Genomic DNA, 25,104 nt, shown 5'->3' with positions numbered 1-25,104 from the left:
AAACACCGCGAGACACACAGACTTTGTTCACAATACACACAAACCTACGAAATAATCATGGCAGAATCGACAAATAATAAGCTGAATGTCCTGATGGTTGGGACTGGCGAATATACTACTGGCTTCGTTAATGGTTCTGCATCAACCTCTGATAAGAAGGTAATAAACAGACAAACATAACATTATCTCGTCGCTTAGATAAACTCATAATATTGAATTGCAAACTTTAATAATAGGTGGGCGTAATTGGCCTGACTATGTTTGATTTGCGTCGTCGCGGCAAAGTTGGCAAGATTGGCATTGTAGGCACCAACGGTAAAAAATTGGGAGCTATTCGAGAACACTTGAACAAGAATATTGGCGAAGTATACAACATGGATACAGCCTTGGATCACACGAGTCCTGCCGATGATCAGGTGGACCCGGATGCTTGTAAGTTACGTTCTTATTCATATCACGTTTTCCCTTCTGTATATTGCTGGCACGACCAAAACACACTCACTAATTAATACATTATGATATATACGTTTAGACAAGGCGGCCATTGATCAGTATCTGTCACCCGGTGACGCCATAACTGTATTCACACCCGATCCAACTCATTTTGCAATTGCATTGTATGCGATTCAACGCGGCATTCACGTACTAGTGACCAAACCTGCTGTCAAGATCTTAAGTCAACACCAGGAACTTGTGGAAGAAGCTGACAAGCACGCTGTCGTGGTCATGGTTGAACATCACAAGCGCTTCGACCCTGTGTATCGGGACGCACGTGCCAAGGCGCTGACTTTTGGCGAATTCAATTATTACTACAGCTACATGAGCCAACCAAAGCGACAGCTGGATACGTTCCGCGCCTGGGCAGGCAAGGAGTCTGATATCAGGTAACGCAAGGGAACTTTCGGTTGGAGGAATAAGTAGTTTGTTACTGCAAAAGGAAAGGGAAAAGGGAGAGAGAACGCGAATGAAATAGAGTTTGACACAATGGTGACGTCTTTTTCTGTTAGTTACTACCTAAACTCGCACCACATCGATTTCCACTGCTGGGCATTAGAGGGAAAGGCAGTGCCTTATCGCGTGGTAGCATCTGGATCGAAAGGTGTAGCGACCAGCGCACCTTTCAACCTTACAGAAAACACCGAGGTAAGTAACGTCTGTTTCGCTGGGAAACGATAGGTATAGTAGCTTATTATATTCATTCATCGTAATGATGCTAGGATACGATCTCACTCTTGGTGAACTGGCGTTCTACAGCCACTCCTGGTCATGAAGGCGTCGGTGTATACACTTCCTCATGGATTGCACCCAACAAGAGCGAGGTCCACTCTCAACAACGATTCCATTACTTAGGTGCTGGTGGCGAACTCAATGTCGATCAAGCGCATCGAGGTTATACCGTTACCAACGACGTTAGCGGTCATGGTCACATCAATCCGTTCTTTATGAATTATGCCCCCGATGAAGAAGGACACTTTGGTGGCCAGACGGCATATGGCTATGTATCCATTGAAAAATTTGTCGACGCATGTCAAGCCGTCAATGCCAAACGTTTGACGCCTACTGATTTGGATCAACGCAGCATGCCCACTATCCGCAACACAGTTTTGGTGACGGCTATTTTGGAAGCTGGTCGAATCAGTCTCGATCAAAACCGAGCTGTTGAAATTGCTGCTGCTGCAGATGGTCGATATACCCTTGTCTGAATTAAATTTTCTTTTTCTATTTTAGTACATAGTATAGCGTTGTTTGTTATACGATGAACCCATGTATACGTCACTATGTCTCATATTATCTAAATTAAGCAGTTTTTGATCGAAAGACCAAGCAAGGGTTCAATGTGTATAAAAGGGAGGCCCAACAATTTGCAAATTTTTGTGTTCTTCACTTTTTCTGTCTTTTTCTTCTATTGATCCCACATATTCTCACAACAAAGATTCATCAATATGAGCAGTCGCAGACATGGTAATGGATCCACTGTAGCGCACACTGAGGCCGCTATGGAAGCCGGACGAGACTATGAAAATCCTAATGAAGGACACAAGAAAATGTACGACAACGTCGAGGACCTCATGAAGAAGCGTGACGAGCCTATCAAAAAGTCATATGACGAATCCCGAGGCGCTCGTATCGACCAAGAACTGGAAGAGGAAGATCAACAACGCCTTGCCCAAAAGGATCAGTCCAAGGAGGCACATAAGCACAACAAACAACATCATTATTAGGCTTTGATTTTTCTGTATCTCTATCCTATGTACATATAATAAAGCAAATCACAAGCTTTCTTTTCATTTATCGCGTAATTACTTCCGTCTCTGATGGTGGGGAGAATGGGGAGAAGGTGAAGAATATAAGAAGCCGTCCCCTGTTTCGATTATTCTTCGTGATGTTTACGAAGGCAGTCGGGTGGTCGTTCGTATGAAATAACAGCATAATTAAACGATTGGCACGTAGTGCTTAGTGATACATACACTCTTTCCAGAAAGTAAATTCGCTCTTGTCGGAAAGTAAATACAGCCAATGACGAGAACAGAATTCATGGTGCACAACAAATAAATTCGCCCTGGTGGAAAATGATTTCATCAGATGGCAAGAACAAAATTCATGTTGTACGAAATGTAAATTCGTATTCGCTGACAAATAGGATGTCCTGCTGCCAAGAATATTTAGCCTTGGCATCATTGGATACAAAATTGCACACCAAGTGCTCCTCTTCCTTTTATTTCTCTTCCACAATTACACCAAAACCGCATCATAATGAACATTCAATTCTTGTATGAAAATGGGAAAGGTTCTGTCGTCGACGAGTATGGCAGGGCTGAACCGATGTATTATATTGTTGATGAGGAGCAGTTTCGTCTTGAAACATTGAGTTCTCATACACAATACTTAGCTCAACTACCTCTGGAGAACGAGAAAACGGTAGAGGCAATGCAAGTGGAAAAGGAGGTAAAGCCTGGCAGTGATCTTGTTATGGGGGAAACATCTATGAAGCGAAATTATACACGCTATTCTGATCAGGATAAAGTGAGGTTCTTTAAGCTGTTGTTTGAGAAATGTCTGAGCGCGGCTGCTGCTGCAAAACAGCTTGGGATTCACGTTCGTACAGCGCAAAAATGGGCTGAACAGTACGAGAGGGATCCTGATAATATCTTTGAGAAAAGGAGAAAGACTGGTCGTCCACGCATTCTCAATGAGGAGCACAAAAACGTTATTCTTGAGTGTATTGATGCGAACCCTTCAGTCGTCTTGGACGACCTGATGAAGCACTTACGACAAGTATTCACAGAATTAAAAGTATCCAAAAGTACCTTGTTTGATTTTGTAAAAAAGCACTGCATCTTGTCTCTCAAAAAAGCTCGTTTTCAACCCGTAGATCGGAACAGCGAGGAAAAGACTCAAGAACGCCTGGATTGGATTCATAAATGGGAAAAAACAGACATGGATTTTACGACCAACTGCGTCTTCCTTGATGAATCTGCATTTCATATTAATTTGAAACGTAGTATGGCATGGTCAAAGAAAGGCTCCCCTGCAGTGGTCACAGTTCCCAAAACACGAGCAAAAACAACAACCATTTTAGGTGCAATTTCTGCCCAAGGTCTGATTAAATGTAGCCTCAGGCTTCCTCAGCCTCCATCCAATAAAAAGAGAAAGCGAGGAGAAGACGTTGGGCGTGTGAGCAAAGGGACAGTTACGGGACACTATGTTAGTTTTCTAAAAGCCACGATGGATGAAATGGACCAGTATCCACATATGAAAGGCCATTACCTCGTGATGGATAATGCTCCAATCCATACATCGGTTGATATAGCTAAATATGTAGAATCTCGCGGTTACCGCTGTGTCTATTTGCCGTCCTATTCTCCTGAACTTAATCCAATTGAACAGTTTTGGTCAGTGGTTAAGAGTAAAGTCAAACGAAACAAGCTACTGGAAACTGAGACACTTATGACAAGAATCAGTGAGGCATCTAATAGTTTGACGCTGAGCGATTTTAAAGGGTTTGTTGGGCATTCTCACAAATGCTTGGACAAGTGTCGTAGCAGGCAAGCACTCTGAAGATCTTATTCATGGTCAATGCAGTAAAAAAAAAAAAAAACTCGCACAGGATTTCCACCAAAGGATTGCGGTTGCGCCGTGAATATAGCACCGAGTTGCGTTTGGCACCATTTACTATAGGCTTTCTAAATCGACCCATGATCACCATATACAACCTTTCGCTGATGGAATGGCATGTCGACGAGCTTGTTCATCCCATAATTGGCGAGCCGAAGTCCCAACAAATGTGGTATTCGTGTTATCTGTGCTATCCGTGCTATCCGTGCTATCCGTGCTATCCGTGCTATCCGTGCTATCCGTGCTATCCGTGCTATCCGTGCTATCCATGCCATGTTCCCATATGAAACAGAAATGTATGACAAGGTAGAAATGTGGACGAATCTATGCCAACTTTCCCATTAATCAGGAGCGCTGCTGTGATATTTGGAGAAAAAGCACGATTTAATTTGAGAACGAAAGAATTGATGAGATTAATGTAGTGGTTTTTATTAGATCAAAAGAAAAAATAAGATCAGAAAAAAAACCCCAAAAAAGACCTCGAATGATAAGATATTGCCAAGTATTTTTAAGAATAAGAGAAAGTTGCTGAGCAATAGAGGTTGGGTTAGTTTTACCCAACATCTATTGGCATATCGTATGATGAATCAGATTTGAGATAAGATTAGGTTGGGGTTGTTTTATTATATATATATATATATATAGACTGTGGTTAACTAGATATGGTTTCAGTGGAGTGTCTAATCTACTGTTATTTTCGAATGATTTAATAATATTCTGGTCTTGAACTTATAATTAAATCTTAGATGTTGTTTTTATTTTCCAATTTTCTATAAAGATTTATTCTTTAAGAGCTAACATCTATTACTATTGATATCTATCTTGAGCAACACTGAGAACAGACTTTAATCAATAAGTTAGATCACATGATATCTATCCTTATTACCGTGAGCTCATATAATATATGTTATAGAGGGAACGGTTGTTGAGAAGAAGCATCCTAAAATTATCCATGCCCCAACTCTATCATTGGATCTCTTTCATCCAATAATATTATAATATAATCATTCATGATATTTTCTAGATCAAGTTGTTCTGATATGCTTGAAATAAAGTAGCTAGGTTTATTCAAGTATTGATTCTATAAAATATACTCTGATTGTTATATTATCTGTATTTTACTCTGACCTATTTTTAATAGGTGGTATTATTTATTGTGTGTTGCTTCTTAGTCTATTGTCTTATTTATCCATCTTATTATCTGATATATGTATATTTTCTTATTACTTATTCTTATTGTTTTATCTCTTAACCTTATATACGACAGCTGCAACGCCAGCCACTACGCCAACCTGCGCAACCCCCGGCCCAGCAACAGCAGCGGGACCTACTGTATAATAGGCCTATATTGTTGCCACGGGCGAGGCCGAAGGCCGAGCCAACGCAATATGCCATAGGTACAGTATGAGAGAGGGGAATGTCACAATACAACCAAACTGGACGTCGCATTGCCAAAATACGGTAATCACAGAGAACTATAGAAAAACACCACGCAACACCGTATAATCAAATCGTTTGTGTGATCTTTTAAGATCACAAGGCCAGCTAGTTATTTTTATTTTTTTTGACTTTGTTTTCCCATTAGTCGAATACACTACACCGATGAGAGAAATCAAGGAAAGTGGGAATATAGGGAATCAGGGAATAAAGAATAAAGGAAATCATTTTTTAAAGGCGTTGTATAAGAATCGTCACAGCGATTCACCAGTGGAGTAATTTTGGCATAAGTTTTTTTCATGGCCAACTGACAGGCATGTCTTCCAGTTCATCTTCAATCAGATTTTTCCGGTAGTTGATCACGAATTCAAGGTCATCTTGTTTTTTATCTTGAATTGTTTCCCTTTTCTTTCCCTTCAACTTTGGCAGCGGATCCAGCGACGAGTCTGAATCCGAGTCCACAGTTTGGCAATACTTTCTTTTGGCAGCCGCATTGAAAACTAATGCACGCTCGATCAGATTTTTTGCCTTGGATGACCTAGATATACCAAATAACGCAACATCAGCCTTCATTAGTATTTTCTCGTTGTTGTAGCAAATGATGTCTACCACATTTGAGACATCCTTATCGCATTCAACCTGATTTTCCGAGATGGCCATGGCAATATGATATAACTGTCGAATAGTTCGATTTTCAGCAAAGGGATGACCATATAACGTTGGAGAGGCTTTGGTCAGGAATGAGGACAAAGGCTGCAGGGGTGTGAGTTGATCAGAAGGCGCAATACTCGATAAAGTCAGTTTCGACACAATGAAGCAGCTTTGTGCCCAGAAGAGTATCAATTCATAATAATAAATTATGTAGTAAACCACTAATTTATTTATTATTCTTAATACTGTCAAGCGTTCTAAAAAAAATCTAACTCCGTTGATTTTTTATTGAACTGGGCGTTGTTGTACCTCCTAGCCTGTTTTAAATTAATTATAAAAGGATATAACGTTTAAACGGTTTAAAAAGGTTTATACAAAACGTAAACCTTTTAAGGAATTAAAAAGAATAAAAAAGAAATATCTTAATCATTTCAAAAATTAAAAAATTATAATATAATTTTTTATTTTTTTCTACATACGTTTAAACAATGAGGATAATTATCGTTATAGGATCGTGACACAAATGTTTCATCTTTTATAAAATTTTTAATTTACTATTCATCAATAATCATTTTCTATATTTTTTCACAGATATTATCTATATTTTTATTATTAACTTTATTTTTAACATCTAATATTTGTTTTTGTTTTGGAATATATTAATATTTATAAACATCTGCAATATTTTTTTGTTTTATTGATATCGTAATTACATTATCATTTAATTTAAAATAAGCATCAATAATATCATATTTATTATTATTTTTATTTTTTATCATTTCTCTTATAATATAACATCTTTTTATAGCTTTTAAAAAATTACTATCCTCAAATGGAATCATAATATTTATTTTTATTATATACTTAAATTCAATTTTATATTCATAATAACTTTTTTCCAAGATATATCTTATATCTAATCTTTAAGAAATTCTTTCCATATATTATTTTCTTTATACCTTCTTTGCCATTGATACTCTTTTAAATGTAAATATATAAATTTTCTATTTCTATTCCTAATAGGTATACCTTGTTTTACTGCATTCCATAAACTTTCTATATTATTTGTATGAATTTTTGTAATAGGATCTTTAAAATGCTTTGAATGATTAACTGTGCTATGTTTATAACCTAATTTATTAATATTTTTATAGCCTTTCCATAAATTAGTATAAATTGTAGTGCCTTTTTTAACATGTTTATTAATAATTTTTTCTATACTTTCAGAATTTCTTTTTAAAATAGGACACATAAAAAGTTTTTTATTTTCATATGGTAATTTATTTTTTAGTCTACTTCTCTCAATACCTCCTATTACCCATACACCTTCTACTCTGTGACCTTTATTATATTTTCTTTTTCCAATTTTTGTTTCATCAATTTCTACTTTATGGTTTCTTCCACCAATTTTATTTTTTTTATTTATTAATTGTTTATTTCTTATATGTGTTCTAAATATTTTTTTATAAGAAGAAACAGTGATTTTATCAATTTCTAGGCTAGATGATATACTAGATCCTGTAGACTTTTTTAAAAACTCATAAAGTATATGTAATTGAATATTAATAGGGAAATTTTTTTTTAATAAAAATTGTACCTGAAAATGGTGATTTAGATTTTTCACATTTATAATTTCGACAAATAAATAATTTTCTTTTATAATCAAATCTTGTTTCTCTATCACATACAGTCGACCCCCGTTAACGTCCACCCCGATAACGTCAACCCCCGATAGCATCAACCGATTCGCTGGTACCCTTTCAAATTTAGCAGTGAAAAACTTCAACTTCTACATAAGGTCAACTTCAACACCTTCAGGAGGGTTGACTAGTTATCGAGGGTGAAACTTGTCCAATTAGATTACATTTATTGGGATTGTGGTACAAAGAAATTTGTCAAAGAGGCTTGCTTAGAATACATGGATTTTATATATTTGTCGCGTAGTTTCAGAATTTCAGGTAAAGCATTCACAACGGTATCATGTAGATCTTGCTCTTCATCCAAAATATCGAGAAATGTGTTGACGTTGGTAACTTTGTCTTTAGCAGTAAGTACTCTTCTTTCCTGCAAAACTGGCTCTTCGTCAACATCTGGGGTGTCATCATCTTCAGCAACTGCCGTCACTGTTTGAACAATCTCACTATCTGTGAGAGAAAAGAGATACGAATCGCGCTCATACTTGGGATCAAGGTCGATGTCGGGGCACTGATTTAATGTAACAAGTTGTGTATCGGCGATTCGTCGTAATTGAGCTTCCAGCACCTTCCTGTCACGCTCGTCTTCTTTTTCGATTTGGCTCCTAGCAGTTCCTTGGGCTTCGTGATTGTCATTGATATATCGAAAGATGGTTGCATCAAAGCAATTTTTGATCGTTTCAGCAGACACAGCTGCCCACGAGAACTTTATCCACTTCATTGCTTGCAGCTGGTCAACAAGAAAAACTTTTCCGACAGGTCCCACAACATTCCCGTTTCCGTTCTGATACATTCCGATGGTGCGGTAAGCCTTCTCAAGTTGTCGCCGCTTGTATTGAGCCTTGAACGAGCGAATGATTCCACCATCAAGAGGCTGGATAAGTGATGTTGTGTTCGGAGGCAAATAGAGTAGCTCAACATTAACAGGTTCGTAATCGACGTAATGACCTGAGAAGTTGTCAAGTAGCAAAAGTACTTTTCTGTTCTGGTGGCCCATGGCTCGATCGAACTGACGCAAAACATCTCTGAAGATTTTACGAGTCATCCACGCCTTCTGATTGAAAAAGTAGCGCTGGAATCCATGGAAAGAAGCATCTTTGCGTTTTTTTTGAACCATGAATGCATCAGGTTTTTCAGAGCGGCCTATGATGATAGGTTCGTTCCGTTTGTCACTGCCATCAGCATTGCAAAGGAGAGCAACAGACAACCTTGATTTGTCTTGTTTTCTCCCCTTGAACCCATGAGTGCCGATCGTCGTCTTTGGCTCCAAGCGATAAAACAGACTGGTTTCATCTAGATTATAGATGTCTCGCTTTTCATACTTTTGGATGGTGGCCTTAATGGCTTCCCTCTGTTCGTCCAAAGCTTCAAGATCGGCAGATTGCGCTTCGCCATGGATGCTGCGTGCACTGAGTCCGTATCTCTTTGCAAACCGGTCTGTCCAGCCATTCGATGCTTTGAATGTTGCGATGCCAATCATGTCCGCGTAATTTCTCGCCTTCAACTGTATCAATTCCCATGTAACCTGGATCTTGTTTCTCTGCGCGACATTGAGCCAGAGTAACACTGCTTCCTCAACCTCCTAATCAATACAAGATTGACAAAAAGTAAACACTACAGTTCACCGAATTTTTAAACTGATTGAATTACATTCGATATTTACAGGAAATTGACTCCTTCTATTACGAATTTTCTTCGCGTCCCTTTCATCACCAGGAGCTTCTGTGGATTTTCGCTTTATCATCTTCGAAATGGTGCTCTTATCAGGCGTTTTACTTAGGTTGAATTCTTTTTGAGCCCATTCTGCCGTCTGCATAAGGGTGATGCCCCGCTTTGAGCTCTTAAACGCATAAATCGCATCACGCTGCTCGTTCGTAAAGGAAACTTGGTCGCGTGGTGTACTCATGGCGTAAAGTGAGATGTAGGACTGAAGATTGACAACATTTTCATATGTGTATTTATAATGTCGGGAAGCAGTGATTCATTTAGTGTCTGCAAGGATAAACATTTTGCCTAATCTCGCTACTCCCGGTAGTCGTCAACCCTCGATATGGTCAACACTTTTGCAGGTACCCTGAGGGTTGACGTTAACGGGGGTCGACTGTATATCACATTTTTCATATTTATTAATATAATTATTATCTAATAGATAATTTATTGCTAATCTTTCATTATCAAAGATTTCCTTTAGTTTTCTGAATGGTTCAATAAACATTATTATATCTTATTTTTTAAATTATACAAAATTCAATTTTTATTTTTAAAATCAATTGAGTTTGAATGTTTATGTAACGAACCTTTCTTAATATTCCTCCAAACAATGATATACGTTTAATTAATAAAACCTTTTTTGATTTATGGTTAAGGATTAACCCCCATAATCAGTGGCCAGGAGTGAAGACATCCAAGGTTTTCCAGAAATAAGTTTGAACTTTGCCATAAGTTGGATAGGAGAGACGCGATCGGTGCAAACAATTAAAACGATAGGATATGTTTTGTAGATGCTCAAAGCGCTTTGTGAATAGCTGACAAGGCGTTGCATAAAAGGTTCATTGACAGTGAGTTGATTTTCGATAAGGATTGGAGGAAGCGAGTTTTGGATTGCCAACCGAGGCTTATAAAGTATATCGCTTCGCGATGCCTTCTGCCATTCTGTTTCTGCTGACGTGTATATTCTGTTTGGAACGTCCAATAATTCGCCGACCACAAGGTCAATCACGACTTGAGTTTTAACATTTGCTTGCTGAATTGGTCTTTCCCTGGCAATTGATCGTTGGGCAATCGAAATGTGAGAATCTCGTCAGACACTACAAAACACAACCAGTTAAACAAAAGGAAGGAAGAAAAAACAAAAATAAAGGAGTATAACAAATATCCTAACTTACCACCGTCATCGTCATGGCTTTTTTGTTCTATCGTCATGGCACAAAACTGTTGCTGATAAACAATGATAAAGAAATCGCCAGTTGTGGCGGGATTTACTAGACAAAAGCGGCATTTTAAAATAGTAAAGCACACCCATACGCCTCAACAGATGGTTTCAGTTCAGGAGATGATTTCAGGAACAGGACCATAATCCAAACCTTGTCATACATTTCTGTTTCATATGGGAACATAGCACGGATAGCACAGATAGCACAGATAGCACGGATAGCACGGATAGCACGGATAGCACGGATAGCACGGATAGCACGGATAGCACGGATAGCACGGATAGCACGGATAGCACGGATAGCACGGATAGCACGGATAGCACGGATAGCACGGATAGCACGGATAGCACAGATAACACGAATACCACATTTGTTGGGACTTCGGCTCGCCAATTATGGGATGAACAAGCTCGTCGACATGCCATTCCATCAGCGAAAGGTTGTATATGGTGATCATGGGTCGATTTAGAAAGCCTATAGTAAATGGTGCCAAACGCAACTCGGTGCTATATTCACGGCGCAACCGCAATCCTTTGGTGGAAATCCTGTGCGAGTTTTTTTTTTTTTTTACTGCATTGACCATGAATAAGATCTTCAGAGTGCTTGCCTGCTACGACACTTGTCCAAGCATTTGTGAGAATGCCCAACAAACCCTTTAAAATCGCTCAGCGTCAAACTATTAGATGCCTCACTGATTCTTGTCATAAGTGTCTCAGTTTCCAGTAGCTTGTTTCGTTTGACTTTACTCTTAACCACTGACCAAAACTGTTCAATTGGATTAAGTTCAGGAGAATAGGACGGCAAATAGACACAGCGGTAACCGCGAGATTCTACATATTTAGCTATATCAACCGATGTATGGATTGGAGCATTATCCATCACGAGGTAATGGCCTTTCATATGTGGATACTGGTCCATTTCATCCATCGTGGCTTTTAGAAAACTAACATAGTGTCCCGTAACTGTCCCTTTGCTCACACGCCCAACGTCTTCTCCTCGCTTTCTCTTTTTATTGGATGGAGGCTGAGGAAGCCTGAGGCTACATTTAATCAGACCTTGGGCAGAAATTGCACCTAAAATGGTTGTTGTTTTTGCTCGTGTTTTGGGAACTGTGACCACTGCAGGGGAGCCTTTCTTTGACCATGCCATACTACGTTTCAAATTAATATGAAATGCAGATTCATCAAGGAAGACGCAGTTGGTCGTAAAATCCATGTCTGTTTTTTCCCATTTATGAATCCAATCCAGGCGTTCTTGAGTCTTTTCCTCGCTGTTCCGATCTACGGGTTGAAAACGAGCTTTTTTGAGAGACAAGATGCAGTGCTTTTTTACAAAATCAAACAAGGTACTTTTGGATACTTTTAATTCTGTGAATACTTGTCGTAAGTGCTTCATCAGGTCGTCCAAGACGACTGAAGGGTTCGCATCAATACACTCAAGAATAACGTTTTTGTGCTCCTCATTGAGAATGCGTGGACGACCAGTCTTTCTCCTTTTCTCAAAGATATTATCAGGATCCCTCTCGTACTGTTCAGCCCATTTTTGCGCTGTACGAACGTGAATCCCAAGCTGTTTTGCAGCAGCAGCCGCGCTCAGACATTTCTCAAACAACAGCTTAAAGAACCTCACTTTATCCTGATCAGAATAGCGTGTATAATTTCGCTTCATAGATGTTTCCCCCATAACAAGATCACTGCCAGGCTTTACCTCCTTTTCCACTTGCATTGCCTCTACCGTTTTCTCGTTCTCCAGAGGTAGTTGAGCTAAGTATTGTGTATGAGAACTCAATGTTTCAAGACGAAACTGCTCCTCATCAACAATATAATACATCGGTTCAGCCCTGCCATACTCGTCGACGACAGAACCTTTCCCATTTTCATACAAGAATTGAATGTTCATTATGATGCGGTTTGGGTGTAATTGTGGAAGAGAAATAAAAGGAAGAGGAGCACTTGGTGTGCAATTTTATATCCAATGATGCCAAGGCTAAATATTCTTGGCAACAGGACATCCTATTTGTCAGCGAATACGAATTTACATTTCGTACAACATGAATTTTGTTCTTGCCATCTGATGAAATCATTTTCCACCAGGGCGAATTTATTTGTTGTGCACCATGAATTCTGTTCTCGTCATTGGCTGTATTTACTTTCCGACAAGAGCTCTGGAAACAGTGTACACCGGGCTATGCCCGGCGTTATTGTTTCCAGCCCGATATAAAATCGATCGAGCCATGCTGCTACTGTCGCAGCTACTATAGTTTAAAAGAGAGAGGGATAACTAAATGGATTTTCACTTCTCTTTCTTTCTAAAGCAGTAGAGGACATCATTATCCTAATTCGAATGGAAAGCGACGATATTCATCAACGACAACGAAAGAGTATTGACGTTACTACCCTTGATCAAATCATCAGCACATGTAATTTCTTCTAAATGTCTTCTCCGAATGAATTGTATCTGCTTTCAACATTGCTGAATGTTCCATTAGCAACACCATGTTTTGACACAATAAGAGACGAAGACGAAGACGATACAAAACCTCGTGATAAAGGCAAACAAGCATTGTATAGGTCTAAACAACAACAACAGCAGCAGCAGCGCGTCATCGATACCAACAGTGTTACGAGCAGCGGTAACGTTGATTTGCCAGTTGTCAAAGTATCAAATACATCAACTTTGGCAAGTATTATGTACGTACATTATTGTAACGGCAGACCGCATTCTCGTTTTTGTGCGTTCCGTAGCAATAATATGTTTAATGGAGTAACTAGCGATGACGGTAACATTACATATCTAGATGTGTAGTTGCGGGCACAGGCATTCTTGGTATTCCTCATGCATTCAGCAGATCCGGGTGGATTGGGTTGTTATTTCTTGTGCTTAGCTCTGTTATGGCGCAGTTTTGTGGCTGCTTGCTAATCCGCTGTCTATACCATGGCCAGTAAGCATTTTATAACTTTATTAATAAAAAAAAGGATAGGGGTGGTGTATCACTTAGGAATATCGGAAAACAATGCATAACGTTTGCTCTAGATCTCGTCGCTTGTCCGGCTTTCCCGAGATCGGCTTGGCAACGTTCGGCAAGCTCGGCCAGATTGTGGGTGGCCTATTTTCTTTGATACTGCTGATATTGACACCAACACTCTACATCATTCTTGCTGGCGACAATGTATCCAAGCTCCTTTCGGTCATTGGCCTTCATTTGGATCGCAAAGTGTGCACTTGGATCGTATCTGCCACGGTCGGTGTTCCTTTTGCGCTGACCAGGACCATGCGTGACGTCTCATTCATGAGGTGTGAGTAAAAGCCAGAAAACAAAAGATATGCTGGCAGTAGTACTAGGCCTTATAGAGCTATGTTATTGTCAAACTTAGTGCTGCTGTTGTGGACTAACACAATACACAAAATGTAAATGTATGTTTTTATAGCTTTTTCGCAAGCATGGCGACAGTATGCTTGGTGCTGGTCATGACGATTGTGGCTGTGTCAGATTTCCAGGAGAACGAAGCAAACACGCATCATGACTGGGCTATTGCCGAGAATATACCGATTGCTTTCAGCACGTTTAGTTTTTCGTACTGCGGCAATGTAATCTTTCCGCATTTGGAAGCGTCCATGATAGATCGCACTAGTTGGCCCAAAGTCTTGTTGGTGGCTACTTTTTCGGTTACTGTCATATATGTGTTAATGGGATCCTTGTGTTATTTGTCCTATGGTAACCAAGTAAAAACGCCTGTTTACAACACGCTCCCTGAAGGTAGTCCCTTTACACATATTCTGTAGCGGCCAGTGACAATAGATGATGGCAGCAGCCGCATAACTCCAGGGTTAATCATATAAACCTGATGTGTTGAATGTGAATTTTTATTTGTTTAGGCTCATCTGCCCTGAATGTTGCTATGCTAGTTGCCACCGTCCATGTATTATTAGCAGTTCCCATGTATTTATATGTGTTTACATACAGTGTCGAATCATGGCTAGGCGTGCGACGACGGCAGCGAAGGCTGCAAGACCGCCACAACAAAGGCGACAAAGATCGTCGAGATCAAGGCAGCGATGAGGAAGACAAAGGCAAGGACGACGATGATGACGATAACATATCAACAAGTGACAATATGGTGATTCGACGATTACAACAGCACCCATCGATAACGCGGATCGGGTTACGCGTTCTTGAAATATGTTTTTGTGCTTCGATTGCCATGTTGATTCCTTACTTCTCCGACGTAATGAGCTTGATAGGCACTATCGCAGCTGAATCATTAACATTTATATTGCCTTGCATATTCTGGATACGACTCTCATGGAAGGATGGACAAACATGGGAACTCGTGATCTGCGCTCTAATCGCTATCGTGGGAACATTTTGCGCAGCATTTGGTACAGCAGATGCTGTCAAGGAGTTTTTGTATGATGTACGACATGGATAGTAGCCGTAGTTTACAGTAATATATGACGGGATGTATATTTGCAAGTACAATGGCTTTCGGTTGTTGCTGTATATATGTTTGTTGCCATTGTTTGGGAATATATCATATACTATTGTGAGAGACAGGAGGAGAAAATGAAGAGAAATGGAGCAAATAGAAGGATGGCGGGAAGGAAAGGGTAGGGGTTTATATATGGATAAGCGTAAGAAAAAAAATGATGAATATACTCAATCTGTCTTCGCATGTTGAGTTGTCTCATTCTTGTTGGTGTTGTCCGGGGTACTTGCAGCAGTAGCACGATTACTATTGCCAGATGACCAGATCCATCCACCTAAATAGCCCCCCCATGAGGCATTTTGCTGTTCTTGTGATTTCGGTCCTTCTGTTCCTGCTCCACTAGCACCTGAACTGCTGCTGTTGTTGCTCGGTGCCTTTTTAGATGCTACAAAAGATCCTAGCGAGTCATAGCTATCAGATCGTTCAAGCTTTCCTTTTTCTTCCTCCTGTGATTGTTGTTGTGCAGTAGCAGTGGCTTGTTGTTGTTGGTTGTTCAGCCCTATAGATCCAGTCAATTCCACTTGTGAAATGTAACATTCGAGTCAATCTTTGTTATACGTAGATATGCTTACGATTTTGTGCAGATGCCTGTAAACTAGCAGACAGCTGAGCACCTCGGCTGATTAAAGATGAGTAAATCGCATAACCCCAACCATTATCCCATTCCGACCGTGATTGTTGTTCTACCGGTGTCGCCGTAGATTCTGCCGCCATTGTATTATTCGCATCATCCGATATCATCGATCGTCCCTGCTATCACATCCCAAAAAAAAACATAGAAAATATTAATATTTTCAACACGGAAACACATGGACGTGTCTTTCCATCTTGTTTTCGTCAAGTAATACCTTAGTGAATAAATCCGCAAGAATCTTATTGACAATGTGAAGTAGCTGTTTGCCATATACGGCTATCGTGCGCTTGACGTTGTCTTGTATCTCGATAAATGCCTTGTCAATTCGGTCTTCATGCTTTTTCAGGAACGGCTCGATAAAATCTGCATATAACACAATGGCACCCTATATTGCGTGTGTTAACATTTGTACCAGGCGTACACAGATAAACAGTTAATGAGTCGGCTCTTGACTAACATTTCATGCAGATGAATAGAACAATAACAGACCTTAGTTTGTGGTAACGTAATCCATAAAACGACCAATACTTTGAACTCGGTGTAAAACGGTATCCTATATACACATCGAAATTTTTTGTTAAGTACGCTATTGAAACGTGCCGTATGCTTTTCAGTTAGGAAAGTGGTTCTTGGCTTACCAGAAAAGTAACAAGTCAGCAAAGTGCTCGCTGAGAAGAAATGACGTTGCTGTTATCCAGTACATTAGCAACGGTAGAAATTGTGTCTGGTCATTGACCTTGATTGCTTTGAAGCAAGAATATGCTGGGTACACTTGCAACATGAACAATTTCAGAATAAAGTACATTTTCGGAAGAAAAGTAAAGAGAAGAAGAAGAGTGGTGTGTCCCTGGCTCGAGAACAGAAAATAAGTATATAATGCGTATGCGCACTAGTGTGTGACAACTGCGCACCAAGCACTACCAACCAGCCCTATCATGCAGCAAAAACTCCGAAACCACTGTTGCAGTAGCTTAGTAGCTTTTTTAAACTTCCTTCTTTCTTTGACTTCTCTTTTCTTTCATACTTCATGCCACCTCGAAGAGTGTCAAAAAGAAAAACGGTTTCTGCCAGAGCTACTGGCAAAAAACCCCAACAACAGTCGAGGATCACCGATCGTAAACCTCGGACAATCAAGAAGCATAATGATCCGCAAGAGACCAAGACCGTTAAACCATTGGACGTCAGTGACATGGATAACGTTGACAATGGTTACGACGACCGCAAAACCAAAAAACCGCAAAGCGCGGTTGAGTATATTAAACCTGGCAGTAAGTCTCTCTTATATAATTTTCACTTACATTAGAGGCCGTGTAACCATACGACAGCTCACTGCTATACAATAACAAGTCCACCAGGAACACATGAGTCAAACCGATATTTTGTTACGCAAGTTTGATCTCGACTATCAGTACGGACCTTGTGCTGGATTAACTCGAGCAGAAAGATGGTGTATGTAGCACCCCTTTCCTGTTTTCCGTTTGTCAAAGAGAAAAAAAGGGTTTGGGTTTGGATCGACATTTGCTAATGATAACAAACATGGAACATATATTACATAGACAGAGCACAAAAGCTTGGCCTGAATCCACCACAAAATGTCAAGGATGCTCTTGACGGATCAAACAGCCTGTGCGTATTTGAGCTGTGAAAAATCATGTAAATAAAAGAAAACTAAGTAACGGCTGTTGAGATGTTCCGCACTGTTTGGTTTCATATTTACTACAGCAAAGTGATGGTTGTATAATGGATCGAACACCTGCAGTTAAAAAAGTAGAGACAGTGAATCAAGGGAATCTTAACGAATATTCATCATGTTTGTGGCTCATTGAGGAAGTCTGAGAAAAAACACCTTTGTTTTTATTATTATTGATCGCTGTAAGCAGGATATTGCAGTGCACAATCTACAATCGTATGATAAGTGATTAGTCACAACACTGGTTACTTTATAAGATAATATATGGTCGCTGTAACATCATCTTTGGTATATTATACGAAGACTGACCGATGGTAAGCATTCTACATCTTGTCACTTTTTTCTAACATAATCGAATGTGACTTTGTATTGATGCAACCAAGCGTTTGTTGGCTGGGTGTTTATTTCACAGCTGGATACTTGACGCAAGATCTTACCGTGAACAGCATATAATCTTAAGCTTATCACATAGCAAAGATACAGCACCAAATACTCGACGGAGTGATAAATATAAAAATGAAACAGAAGTCAAGTAGAGGGCAACACATAACAGGATACGGGTGCTTGTGTCGCGTCTCCTCAGAGAGCTCTTTCGCTTGCTAGATATTGAATTATTTTTCTCAAACCCGATTTGTCTGTGATCGCTGCTTCAAGGAGTTACTCAATTGCATCTTCTGCGCCTCTGCACTCAGGTTCGTCACTATGTCAGTGGTTAATTTGATTAATGGAGAGCTTCATGTTCCACTTTTCATTTAGCGCTGTCAAGCATTATTCCAGTACTGCCAACAAGGCGAGGAGACACTGAGCATTTCTTTTGTTGTTGTTGTTGTTGTTGCAGCTACTGTCGCTACTATTAAAAACCTTACCGTTATGACTATCTTTGTCGCTATGCTTGATACGGCTACTTCGTCCGATCTTGGCTTGCATGAAAACGTACATATTATGAGGATTACCACACGCGCTGCAAAAATCTCGTCTTTTTTAGTAGCGACTCATTTTTTTCATTTTGTTTCTTCTGAATATGATAGCTTTTTTGACCCATCTACGGCACCAATTGCCTATGTTTCGGATGACGCGTCTTAACATGGTACAAAGTATGAACTCATGAAAATTCTTTATGATGATACATAAAAAATCATAATTGTGCTGCTGCTGCTGTGGTTATTGTTGTTTGTTGTCCTGCTACTCGAGGGATGACTTACTTCCTATATTCTTATTGAACACGTAATCATCATATGTCTGAGGAACATCAACAAGCATTTTTCATACACCAGATAGACCCACTTATCCATTCCCTATCTTGATACGTCGAATATTGGTTACAATTTCACTCGACAAGCTTCCTCCTCATTCTATCAATTTAGATTACGGCAAGTGATCAAACAAGAAGAGAAGAAAAGAAATTGTATACACATCATTTTATAAATTACAAAAATATTTTAGTTAATAGCTTCTCGGAAAGCGACAAGCTTTTCTCCTTTAACTTGACCTACAAAGTAGAAAAGACGGAAACGACAAACAGATGAGAATTTATCATATCTTGTGAATGGAAAGCCAATCCATGAGAAAGATGAATTCGCGGCCATAAGAAACAAAACTTACTATCTTTTTCAACGACATATTCACCAGCAACATCACAATCTTTGAGCACAGCCTTCTCTAGTACTTTAGCGTTGTTGCAAATAACACATCCATCCACCTTTGCACTAATATAATGTACAAAAGTGGATTCAGTTATTCTTCCTCTTTGAATCTTCACTCTTATCGTTGCTTTCCTTTATCCCACTTTCTCAAACTTACTTGTCAGCAATCACCACATGGTCCATAATAACCGAATTAGCAATCTTTACGTTCTTGCCAATAACACAATGGGCACCAACACATGATTTTTTGATTGAAGATCTTTCGTCAATTTTAGTATGCTCGCCAATAATAGAGTCGCTGCCCACTTGTGTCTTTGGTGCCACCTCAGCACTGGATGGAATGCGGGTGATAGATGCCCCTTGTTTGGTTTCCTAAGTTAAGATTTTCAACGCTTGACAGTTAGCAAGAGGAAAAACGATCCCAAAGCATTCTTCCAGGCATAATTTTCCTAAAGTCATACTCCACTTACATGACGATTCAATTCATTATAACCAGCAACCGTGTTACCACGTCCACAGAATCCTCCACGGTATACATAAGCGCGGGTGGTGACAGGACTTTTGAACTTGGATCGAGTAGGGTCCGATGAAAACGAATCGTCATCAATATCTTCAGATGCCGTGGTTGATAGTGATAGTGCGGTGCTAAACAAAGTCTTATGTTTTGATGCGTCTGTTGTGGAAAGTAATTGAGTATTTTCTTTACTCACTAGACAAATTCTACAAGCACTTACAGTTATTTAAGTTTTCGCGCTCTACCATCGTCTTTTGATATTGACATTTGACAAGCATTGGAATCAGATCCTCAGAGATACTTGAAATATTTTCCTTATCAGCGACCATATCCAAAACCCATCGTTTAAAGATGTATAGATGTGCATCATATAAATCCGTATGTACTCGTACACGAGGGAATCTTGAAAAAGGCAAATATAGATGAGTCATCTTTGAATAACCAAGTCCAGCTCTTTTTGTTGCCCCACATACTTGTTTAATAAAGACATGCGCATAGAGAAATCCTCGTCCTCGGATCGACGAACTTTGTATACCAGCGATGATTGAACAGGTTCAATTCCTACATAAGGTGCAAGTGCTGAAAAAAAAGTGTTTTGCAAGTTATGTGTCAGCTCTTTGATCTCAATCCTAAAGAGTATCCTCGTCTGACAGATATACATACCATCATCTTTTCCAGTTTCCGATAAGCTTGATTCGTAGAACAATGCCGTCATCGTTGGATCTTCCACTCGGTGGACATCCAATATTTCTCTCGGGTTTAAATCCGTAATGAGATCACAAGGCACAACGATAAAGTCGCGCTAAAGAAAACAATACATAATCATGAATTATGCTCTTTTCGCATACAAAGTAAACAGATACATTGTGAGAAGAAGTTTACCTCTATTTTATCCTTTATCGATCGTAGTGCATCAGCAGAGCCAAAATCCTCGTCCACGGCGACAACGTTGCAGTGCACGCTTCCTTGGTAGCCACGTGCGATATATGCTGAAAGCTTACTGTGAGCTGCTCCCGAAGCTTGAACCAACAAGATTGCGTCTGGAGTGGAGGTAAAAAAAGTAACAGTTGGTTTCATGTGTGCAAGATCGATTTGAATTAACAACAATTTATATTTACTGCCACACATCTTTGGAAATAGAACCAGAATCAGTACCATGTATACCAGCTTTCTCAAGCCAATCTAAGGTATATGAGATTATAGGTTTGTTGGCGACTGGTAATAAAGCTTTAGGTACATTGTCTTCCTCGGAAATGGGATATAAACTACACGCACACACAGGTTACGATCGTCTTCGCTGTTGTCTTTTTTTTCACAAACGTTCTTCGAGCCGTCTCTCTCTTACCGATTAGTACTTCCATAGCCGGCAAGAACAACTGCTTGGAACTCGGAAAGCTTGTGATGTCGCGTCTTCTCGAACAACATTTTGTAAAAGTGTCAAGAAGAAAAATTGTTTGGTTAAGCTTCGCGTTTCGAAAAAATCGAAAAATTCACTACCGCGGCGTTTTGTCACAATGCGTGCTTTACTATCACTGGGAAAAACGGTGTGTGTTAAACGTTTAAAAACGGTTGAACATCAGTTGAATATTAGCTGATATTCAACTAGTATTCAACTGATATTCACCGAAAACATAAGCGAATATTCAACTGATGATCAACTGATATTCGACGTTGAATATTCGCGATATTCAACTAATATTCGACCAGTGAATATCTGCTGATATTCACCTAACACTGTAGGAAAAAAAACCTTAATATACCTTAAAAAACCTGAATAAACCTGAATTTAGTTCAACCAGGACCACCGTTGTTGTACCAAATGAAACTTCCAACACACCTGACCACATTTTTTTTTCATCTCATCAATATGTCAACACCTTCTCTATCACGGAAGAATAATTTTATGCTGCCTGCGGTTGATCATTAACACCAACAGCTGGCAGGGTAACAATCGCGTTCAGCAGTCCAGGCTTATACGTATTGGTGAAGTTATGGTGTACTTTCAGCATTATGATGTAGACGCTGCCAGATTATTTGCCTTGGTGAAAGTATATGACGCTGAAAAGTCTAATGACAGTGGCATGTGGCTGTATCGCACGATGGAGTTGTTAATGTAAAGCATATCAAACAGCTGGTGTGCAGTATTGAAAGTACATCGAAGCGTCACTACGTCTGCAGGTCACAAACGAGACAACGAACTTCTTGGTGAACTGCGGTATCTATGGTGATTTCCATTTTAGGCAGTATCAAAACAAAGTTGATCCTTTTCTCCTCATTTGTTTGACCTTGCCTCTCCTTGTATGCTTCATCTTGCCGTTTGAAAAAAAAATCGTTCCTTTTCTTATTCCGTTTCCTCTTTCGTTAATAATAAAACATCACACAGAAACAACTTCACATGAATCCTCAAACCCCATCAATTCTTAACGCTATCAAAAACAATAACGATTCAATGCTTGCACTTGCACGGTCGGTCGGCTCCTTGACAAGGGAAGTTGATGTCACAGTAAGGCGTTGGATGATCTTTCCACATCAGTAACTCTTATAGTTGGGGATGTACAGTGCTGTCCTTTCATGTCCATCTGTAGAATCTTCCAGCTCCGTATCAAGAGCGTTTTCTTCTGGGCTGTTCGACGGCATGCTCTTGACACGGTCTTACAAACGCAAAGTCGACTCACAGACGAAGTTTGTAGTGGAGGAGCTGACCAGTCTGTGCCACGACGTTGTCAGGGAGCACCAATTGGATATCACGCGCAGCGACGAAGTCAATATCAGGGACAACATATGGGGACGATCTGGGATAATGGTCGATGGTATTCTCAGCAAACCTGATATTGATTTGCTTAGAACGAGCTGGTCAGCGATACCAGAGACGACCTTGAAGGCGCAACAAGATTTATAGAGCGCATGCTAAATATCTGCACCCTTGGCTGCGTGCGTGAACAGTTGGGCTACAAACAAAATCCTGCAACTTCGGGGGATCGCGCAATAACTTACAAGAAACGCGTTGCCTAGGGCGGCTTCTACCAAAAATCAGTAAGTACATACTAGGAGTATTAGCGTTTCCGGTATCTATTTATTAAAATCCTTCAGTTTTACGATTTATAACTCACAAAAAAGGAAATCTTTTCAATCTCCTCCTCCTTTCTTTCCTTCACAGTCTCTTTACGCGTTCGATACGAGCTCATCGAAGCCATTTACGGCAGCCTTGACGCACCACACGTGGATCGCGATTACCTCATCAGTCGCTCCATTCTAACTCCAAAAAATGTCGACGTTTCAGCAATCAACGATCTGATACTCGACCATTTCCTAGGCACTATCCACGAATTCCTGAGCGCAGATACTGTGGATGATCCAGAGGATCAAATCACATACCCACCAGAGCTGCTCAATTCCATGAATCCATCCGACCTCCCACCACACTTGCTAAAACTCAAAGTCGGTTGCCCAATTATGCTTTTGAGAAACTTGCACACCCAAAGTGGTCTCTGCAACGGGACATGGCTGATTGTACGCTCTTTTCAAAGATATGTACTTGAAGCTGAAATAGCCACTGGACCTCATGCTGGCAACATTGTCTTAATCCCTCGCATAACACTCACACCATCGCAAACACGCTCGCCCATTCTCTTCAAACGCACCCAATTCCCTGTTCACCTGGCATTCGCTATGACCATCAATAAGGCACAGGGTCAAACTTTCAACACTGTCGGCCTCTACTTGCCTGAATCTCCGTTCACGCATGGTCTACTCTATGTAGCCATGTCGCGCGTCCGCACCCCTTCATCCATCAGAATCATGTTAGATCCTGAGAACTCACGTATCGCGGGTCAGCAAGGCCAAAGCACAAGAAATGTTGTTTTTCACGAAGTTCTTCTATAATTCTTTTTGTCACCTACTCTATTTTTACATCGCCTATTCTCTTTTTATCAATATCACTACATCATCTTTGTCAACACTTCTTTTCGCATTGCATTCTAAACTGGAGATAGTTAAGTATCCAACTTTGACGACTTTCTATGATAGACCACTTCGCACTGCACAATGATCTTGCTTTTGTTTTTGAAAACAGACAATAAGCATCTAATACCGAAACACTGATGCAACCTCGCTCCATAGGGGGGTTTGGGGGGCTTGCCCCCACTTGGGGGTCAAGGGGGGAACCCCCTTGCGACGCGTTTCCGTTGAATGACACGGAGCGAAGCGGAGGGGCTCATTCATCCGAGCGAAGCGAGGAAGGACCGCTAGTATATGTATATAATGCTTACCTTCAAAATATTACAGTTTTTAAACGCTATCAGACATTATCAAGCGCTCCACAAGAGCAAACATGTGTTTTTTCAGAATAAAGGTATATATACTCTACCAATGCAGATGTATTTGACGTACTTCATAGCACACACACTGGTTGTACTCAACCAGCGTTCGTCAACACCATGAGGTTGCGTTGCCGTCGACATCAAACACAGACGACTGTTCAAGGCTCCTAGTGTAATAGTCGGAAGACGAAGACGCGTCGCAACTGCCCAGTGTGTTGCTCTCTTTAAGCCAAGGTAAACAGTAGATCAAAAATCCATATTGCATGGCATAGAATGAGCATCCATGATATACCAACCTAATTAAAAGAGAGACTACATCACGCAAACGCGCCCGTTCATGCGATGGATCTGCTAATGACTTCACTGACAGCACCAGTGTTGCTCGCGTCGGTGCTCGTTATGCTCGTGGTGTTCGCTGTTGCGGTCGTGTTGGCAACTAATAGAATTAAACACTTATTTGCTTGTGTACTACACATGCAAAAATGATTTGTCAAAGATTTAATATAGAAAGCAAAATCTAATAATAAACATATTGTCATCCAATCGAAATCAGTTTTTTGCATACATAATATGAAAGAGGATCAATGAGGAAATGTGAATAGCTGATGAAATATCCAATGATGCTCCCAAACGGATCAGCTATACGTACAACAACCAATAAGACACGATGTAGTATGTACCCAATCATAAACACAGTTGAACGCATTCCACACTTCAGCCGACCAATAAAACGAATCAGAGAAACTAGATATTATTAAGGTATATTCGAGTTTTCTCAGGTTTTTTCAGGTTTAAAAAAAACCTGAATATACCTTAATTTGCCCGTTTCAGGTTTTTTCAGGTTTTAGGTTTTTTTAGGTTTTTTAAGGTATATTAAGGTTTTTTCTTTCCTATAGTGTAATATTCAACTGATATTACACTGATATTCAACCATCATTTCGTGCCGACGTTTACCTAGTGTTAATCTACTTTCATCCCGATGGTCA

The 25,104-nt window shown here is 39.9% G+C and overlaps 8 protein-coding genes across 8 annotated transcripts; 4 read left to right on the top strand and 4 right to left on the bottom strand.

Annotated features, from left to right (window-relative positions):
• Positions 1-18: 18 nt before the first annotated feature.
• Positions 19-1,823, top strand: BDB00DRAFT_163551 (D-galacturonic acid reductase). The gene is made up of 5 exons (XM_053116296.1): positions 19-159; positions 237-432; positions 533-884; positions 1,008-1,143; positions 1,218-1,823. Exons 1-5 carry the CDS (start codon positions 58-60, stop codon positions 1,701-1,703), a joined length of 1,272 nt encoding a protein of 423 aa, XP_052982384.1. The 5' UTR covers positions 19-57; the 3' UTR covers positions 1,704-1,823.
• BDB00DRAFT_163549 (uncharacterized protein) lies at positions 1,824-2,295 on the top strand. Its single transcript, XM_053116295.1, has one exon. It carries the CDS (start codon positions 1,944-1,946, stop codon positions 2,220-2,222), a length of 279 nt encoding a protein of 92 aa, XP_052982383.1. The 5' UTR covers positions 1,824-1,943; the 3' UTR covers positions 2,223-2,295.
• Positions 2,296-6,195: 3,900 nt separating this feature from the next.
• BDB00DRAFT_734711 (uncharacterized protein) lies at positions 6,196-6,408 on the bottom strand (the record flags this gene model as incomplete). Its single annotated transcript, XM_053118367.1, has 1 exon — positions 6,196-6,408. A coding segment is annotated over one exon (213 nt), but the record flags the coding sequence as incomplete, so codon positions are not given.
• Positions 6,409-10,266: 3,858 nt separating this feature from the next.
• BDB00DRAFT_758940 (uncharacterized protein) lies at positions 10,267-10,632 on the bottom strand (the record flags this gene model as incomplete). The annotated part of the gene is made up of 1 exon (XM_053119095.1): positions 10,267-10,632. A coding segment is annotated over one exon (366 nt), but the record flags the coding sequence as incomplete, so codon positions are not given.
• Positions 10,633-13,139: 2,507 nt separating this feature from the next.
• BDB00DRAFT_163408 (transmembrane amino acid transporter protein-domain-containing protein) lies at positions 13,140-15,566 on the top strand. The gene is made up of 6 exons (XM_053116294.1): positions 13,140-13,250; positions 13,320-13,521; positions 13,629-13,772; positions 13,865-14,125; positions 14,260-14,588; positions 14,708-15,566. Exons 1-6 carry the CDS (start codon positions 13,175-13,177, stop codon positions 15,259-15,261), a joined length of 1,566 nt encoding a protein of 521 aa, XP_052982380.1. The 5' UTR covers positions 13,140-13,174; the 3' UTR covers positions 15,262-15,566.
• Positions 15,375-16,837, bottom strand: BDB00DRAFT_163377 (TB2/DP1, HVA22 family-domain-containing protein). Its single transcript, XM_053116293.1, has 5 exons — positions 16,591-16,837; positions 16,442-16,505; positions 16,167-16,337; positions 15,891-16,071; positions 15,375-15,817 (listed from the first exon to the last, which is right to left on the bottom strand). The coding sequence occupies exons 1-5, from the start codon at positions 16,755-16,757 to the stop codon at positions 15,489-15,491; spliced, it is 912 nt and encodes a 303-aa protein (XP_052982379.1). The 5' UTR covers positions 16,758-16,837; the 3' UTR covers positions 15,375-15,488.
• A 39-nt stretch (positions 16,838-16,876) lies between these two features.
• On the top strand, positions 16,877-17,664 carry BDB00DRAFT_810563 (DNA polymerase delta, subunit 4-domain-containing protein). Its single transcript, XM_053122551.1, has 3 exons — positions 16,877-17,220; positions 17,300-17,401; positions 17,509-17,664. The coding sequence occupies exons 1-3, from the start codon at positions 16,980-16,982 to the stop codon at positions 17,595-17,597; spliced, it is 432 nt and encodes a 143-aa protein (XP_052982378.1). The 5' UTR covers positions 16,877-16,979; the 3' UTR covers positions 17,598-17,664.
• A 1,323-nt stretch (positions 17,665-18,987) lies between these two features.
• On the bottom strand, positions 18,988-21,560 carry BDB00DRAFT_810560 (nucleotide-diphospho-sugar transferase). The gene is made up of 10 exons (XM_053122550.1): positions 21,145-21,560; positions 20,955-21,064; positions 20,682-20,839; positions 20,463-20,601; positions 20,273-20,378; positions 20,020-20,201; positions 19,756-19,958; positions 19,443-19,657; positions 19,245-19,348; positions 18,988-19,131 (listed from the first exon to the last, which is right to left on the bottom strand). The coding sequence occupies exons 1-10, from the start codon at positions 21,222-21,224 to the stop codon at positions 19,082-19,084; spliced, it is 1,347 nt and encodes a 448-aa protein (XP_052982377.1). The 5' UTR covers positions 21,225-21,560; the 3' UTR covers positions 18,988-19,081.
• Positions 21,561-25,104: the final 3,544 nt, after the last annotated feature.

The sequence above is a fragment of the Zychaea mexicana genome (genome assembly GCF_025766255.1).
Source record: "Zychaea mexicana strain RSA 1403 chromosome Unknown BDB00scaffold_16, whole genome shotgun sequence".
Lineage (NCBI taxonomy): Eukaryota > Fungi > Mucoromycota > Mucoromycetes > Mucorales > Lichtheimiaceae > Zychaea > Zychaea mexicana.
This window is presented reverse-complemented; position numbering and strand designations above follow the sequence as displayed.

Bases quoted from the DNA above. Each gene is read 5' to 3' on its own strand.
- BDB00DRAFT_163551 (XM_053116296.1), top strand. From the start codon at position 58: ATGGCAGAATCGACAAATAATAAGCTGAATGTCCTGATGGTTGGGACT. The intron at 160-236 runs GTAATAAACAGA...CTTTAATAATAG, and splicing joins CATCAACCTCTGATAAGAAG to GTGGGCGTAATTGGCCTGAC. The intron at 433-532 runs GTAAGTTACGTT...ATATACGTTTAG, and splicing joins TCAGGTGGACCCGGATGCTT to ACAAGGCGGCCATTGATCAG.
- BDB00DRAFT_810563 (XM_053122551.1), top strand. From the start codon at position 16,980: ATGCCACCTCGAAGAGTGTCAAAAAGAAAAACGGTTTCTGCCAGAGCT. The intron at 17,221-17,299 runs GTAAGTCTCTCT...TACAATAACAAG, and splicing joins TGAGTATATTAAACCTGGCA to TCCACCAGGAACACATGAGT. The intron at 17,402-17,508 runs GTATGTAGCACC...TATATTACATAG, and splicing joins AACTCGAGCAGAAAGATGGT to ACAGAGCACAAAAGCTTGGC.
- BDB00DRAFT_163408 (XM_053116294.1), top strand. From the start codon at position 13,175: ATGGAAAGCGACGATATTCATCAACGACAACGAAAGAGTATTGACGTT. The intron at 13,522-13,628 runs GTACGTACATTA...TTACATATCTAG, and splicing joins TCAACTTTGGCAAGTATTAT to ATGTGTAGTTGCGGGCACAG. The intron at 14,126-14,259 runs GTGTGAGTAAAA...ATGTTTTTATAG, and splicing joins CGTGACGTCTCATTCATGAG to CTTTTTCGCAAGCATGGCGA.
- BDB00DRAFT_810560 (XM_053122550.1), bottom strand. From the start codon at position 21,224: ATGTTGTTCGAGAAGACGCGACATCACAAGCTTTCCGAGTTCCAAGCA. The intron at 20,840-20,954 runs GTACTGATTCTG...CCTCCACTCCAG, and splicing joins TGAGAAAGCTGGTATACATG to ACGCAATCTTGTTGGTTCAA. The intron at 20,379-20,462 runs GTATGTATATCT...CTTTTTTTTCAG, and splicing joins GGAAACTGGAAAAGATGATG to CACTTGCACCTTATGTAGGA.
- BDB00DRAFT_163377 (XM_053116293.1), bottom strand. From the start codon at position 16,757: ATGTACTTTATTCTGAAATTGTTCATGTTGCAAGTGTACCCAGCATAT. The intron at 16,506-16,590 runs GTAAGCCAAGAA...ATGTGTATATAG, and splicing joins GCTGACTTGTTACTTTTCTG to GATACCGTTTTACACCGAGT. The intron at 16,338-16,441 runs GTCTGTTATTGT...CACGCAATATAG, and splicing joins TTACGTTACCACAAACTAAG to GGTGCCATTGTGTTATATGC.
- BDB00DRAFT_163549 (XM_053116295.1), top strand. From the start codon at position 1,944: ATGAGCAGTCGCAGACATGGTAATGGATCCACTGTAGCGCACACTGAG.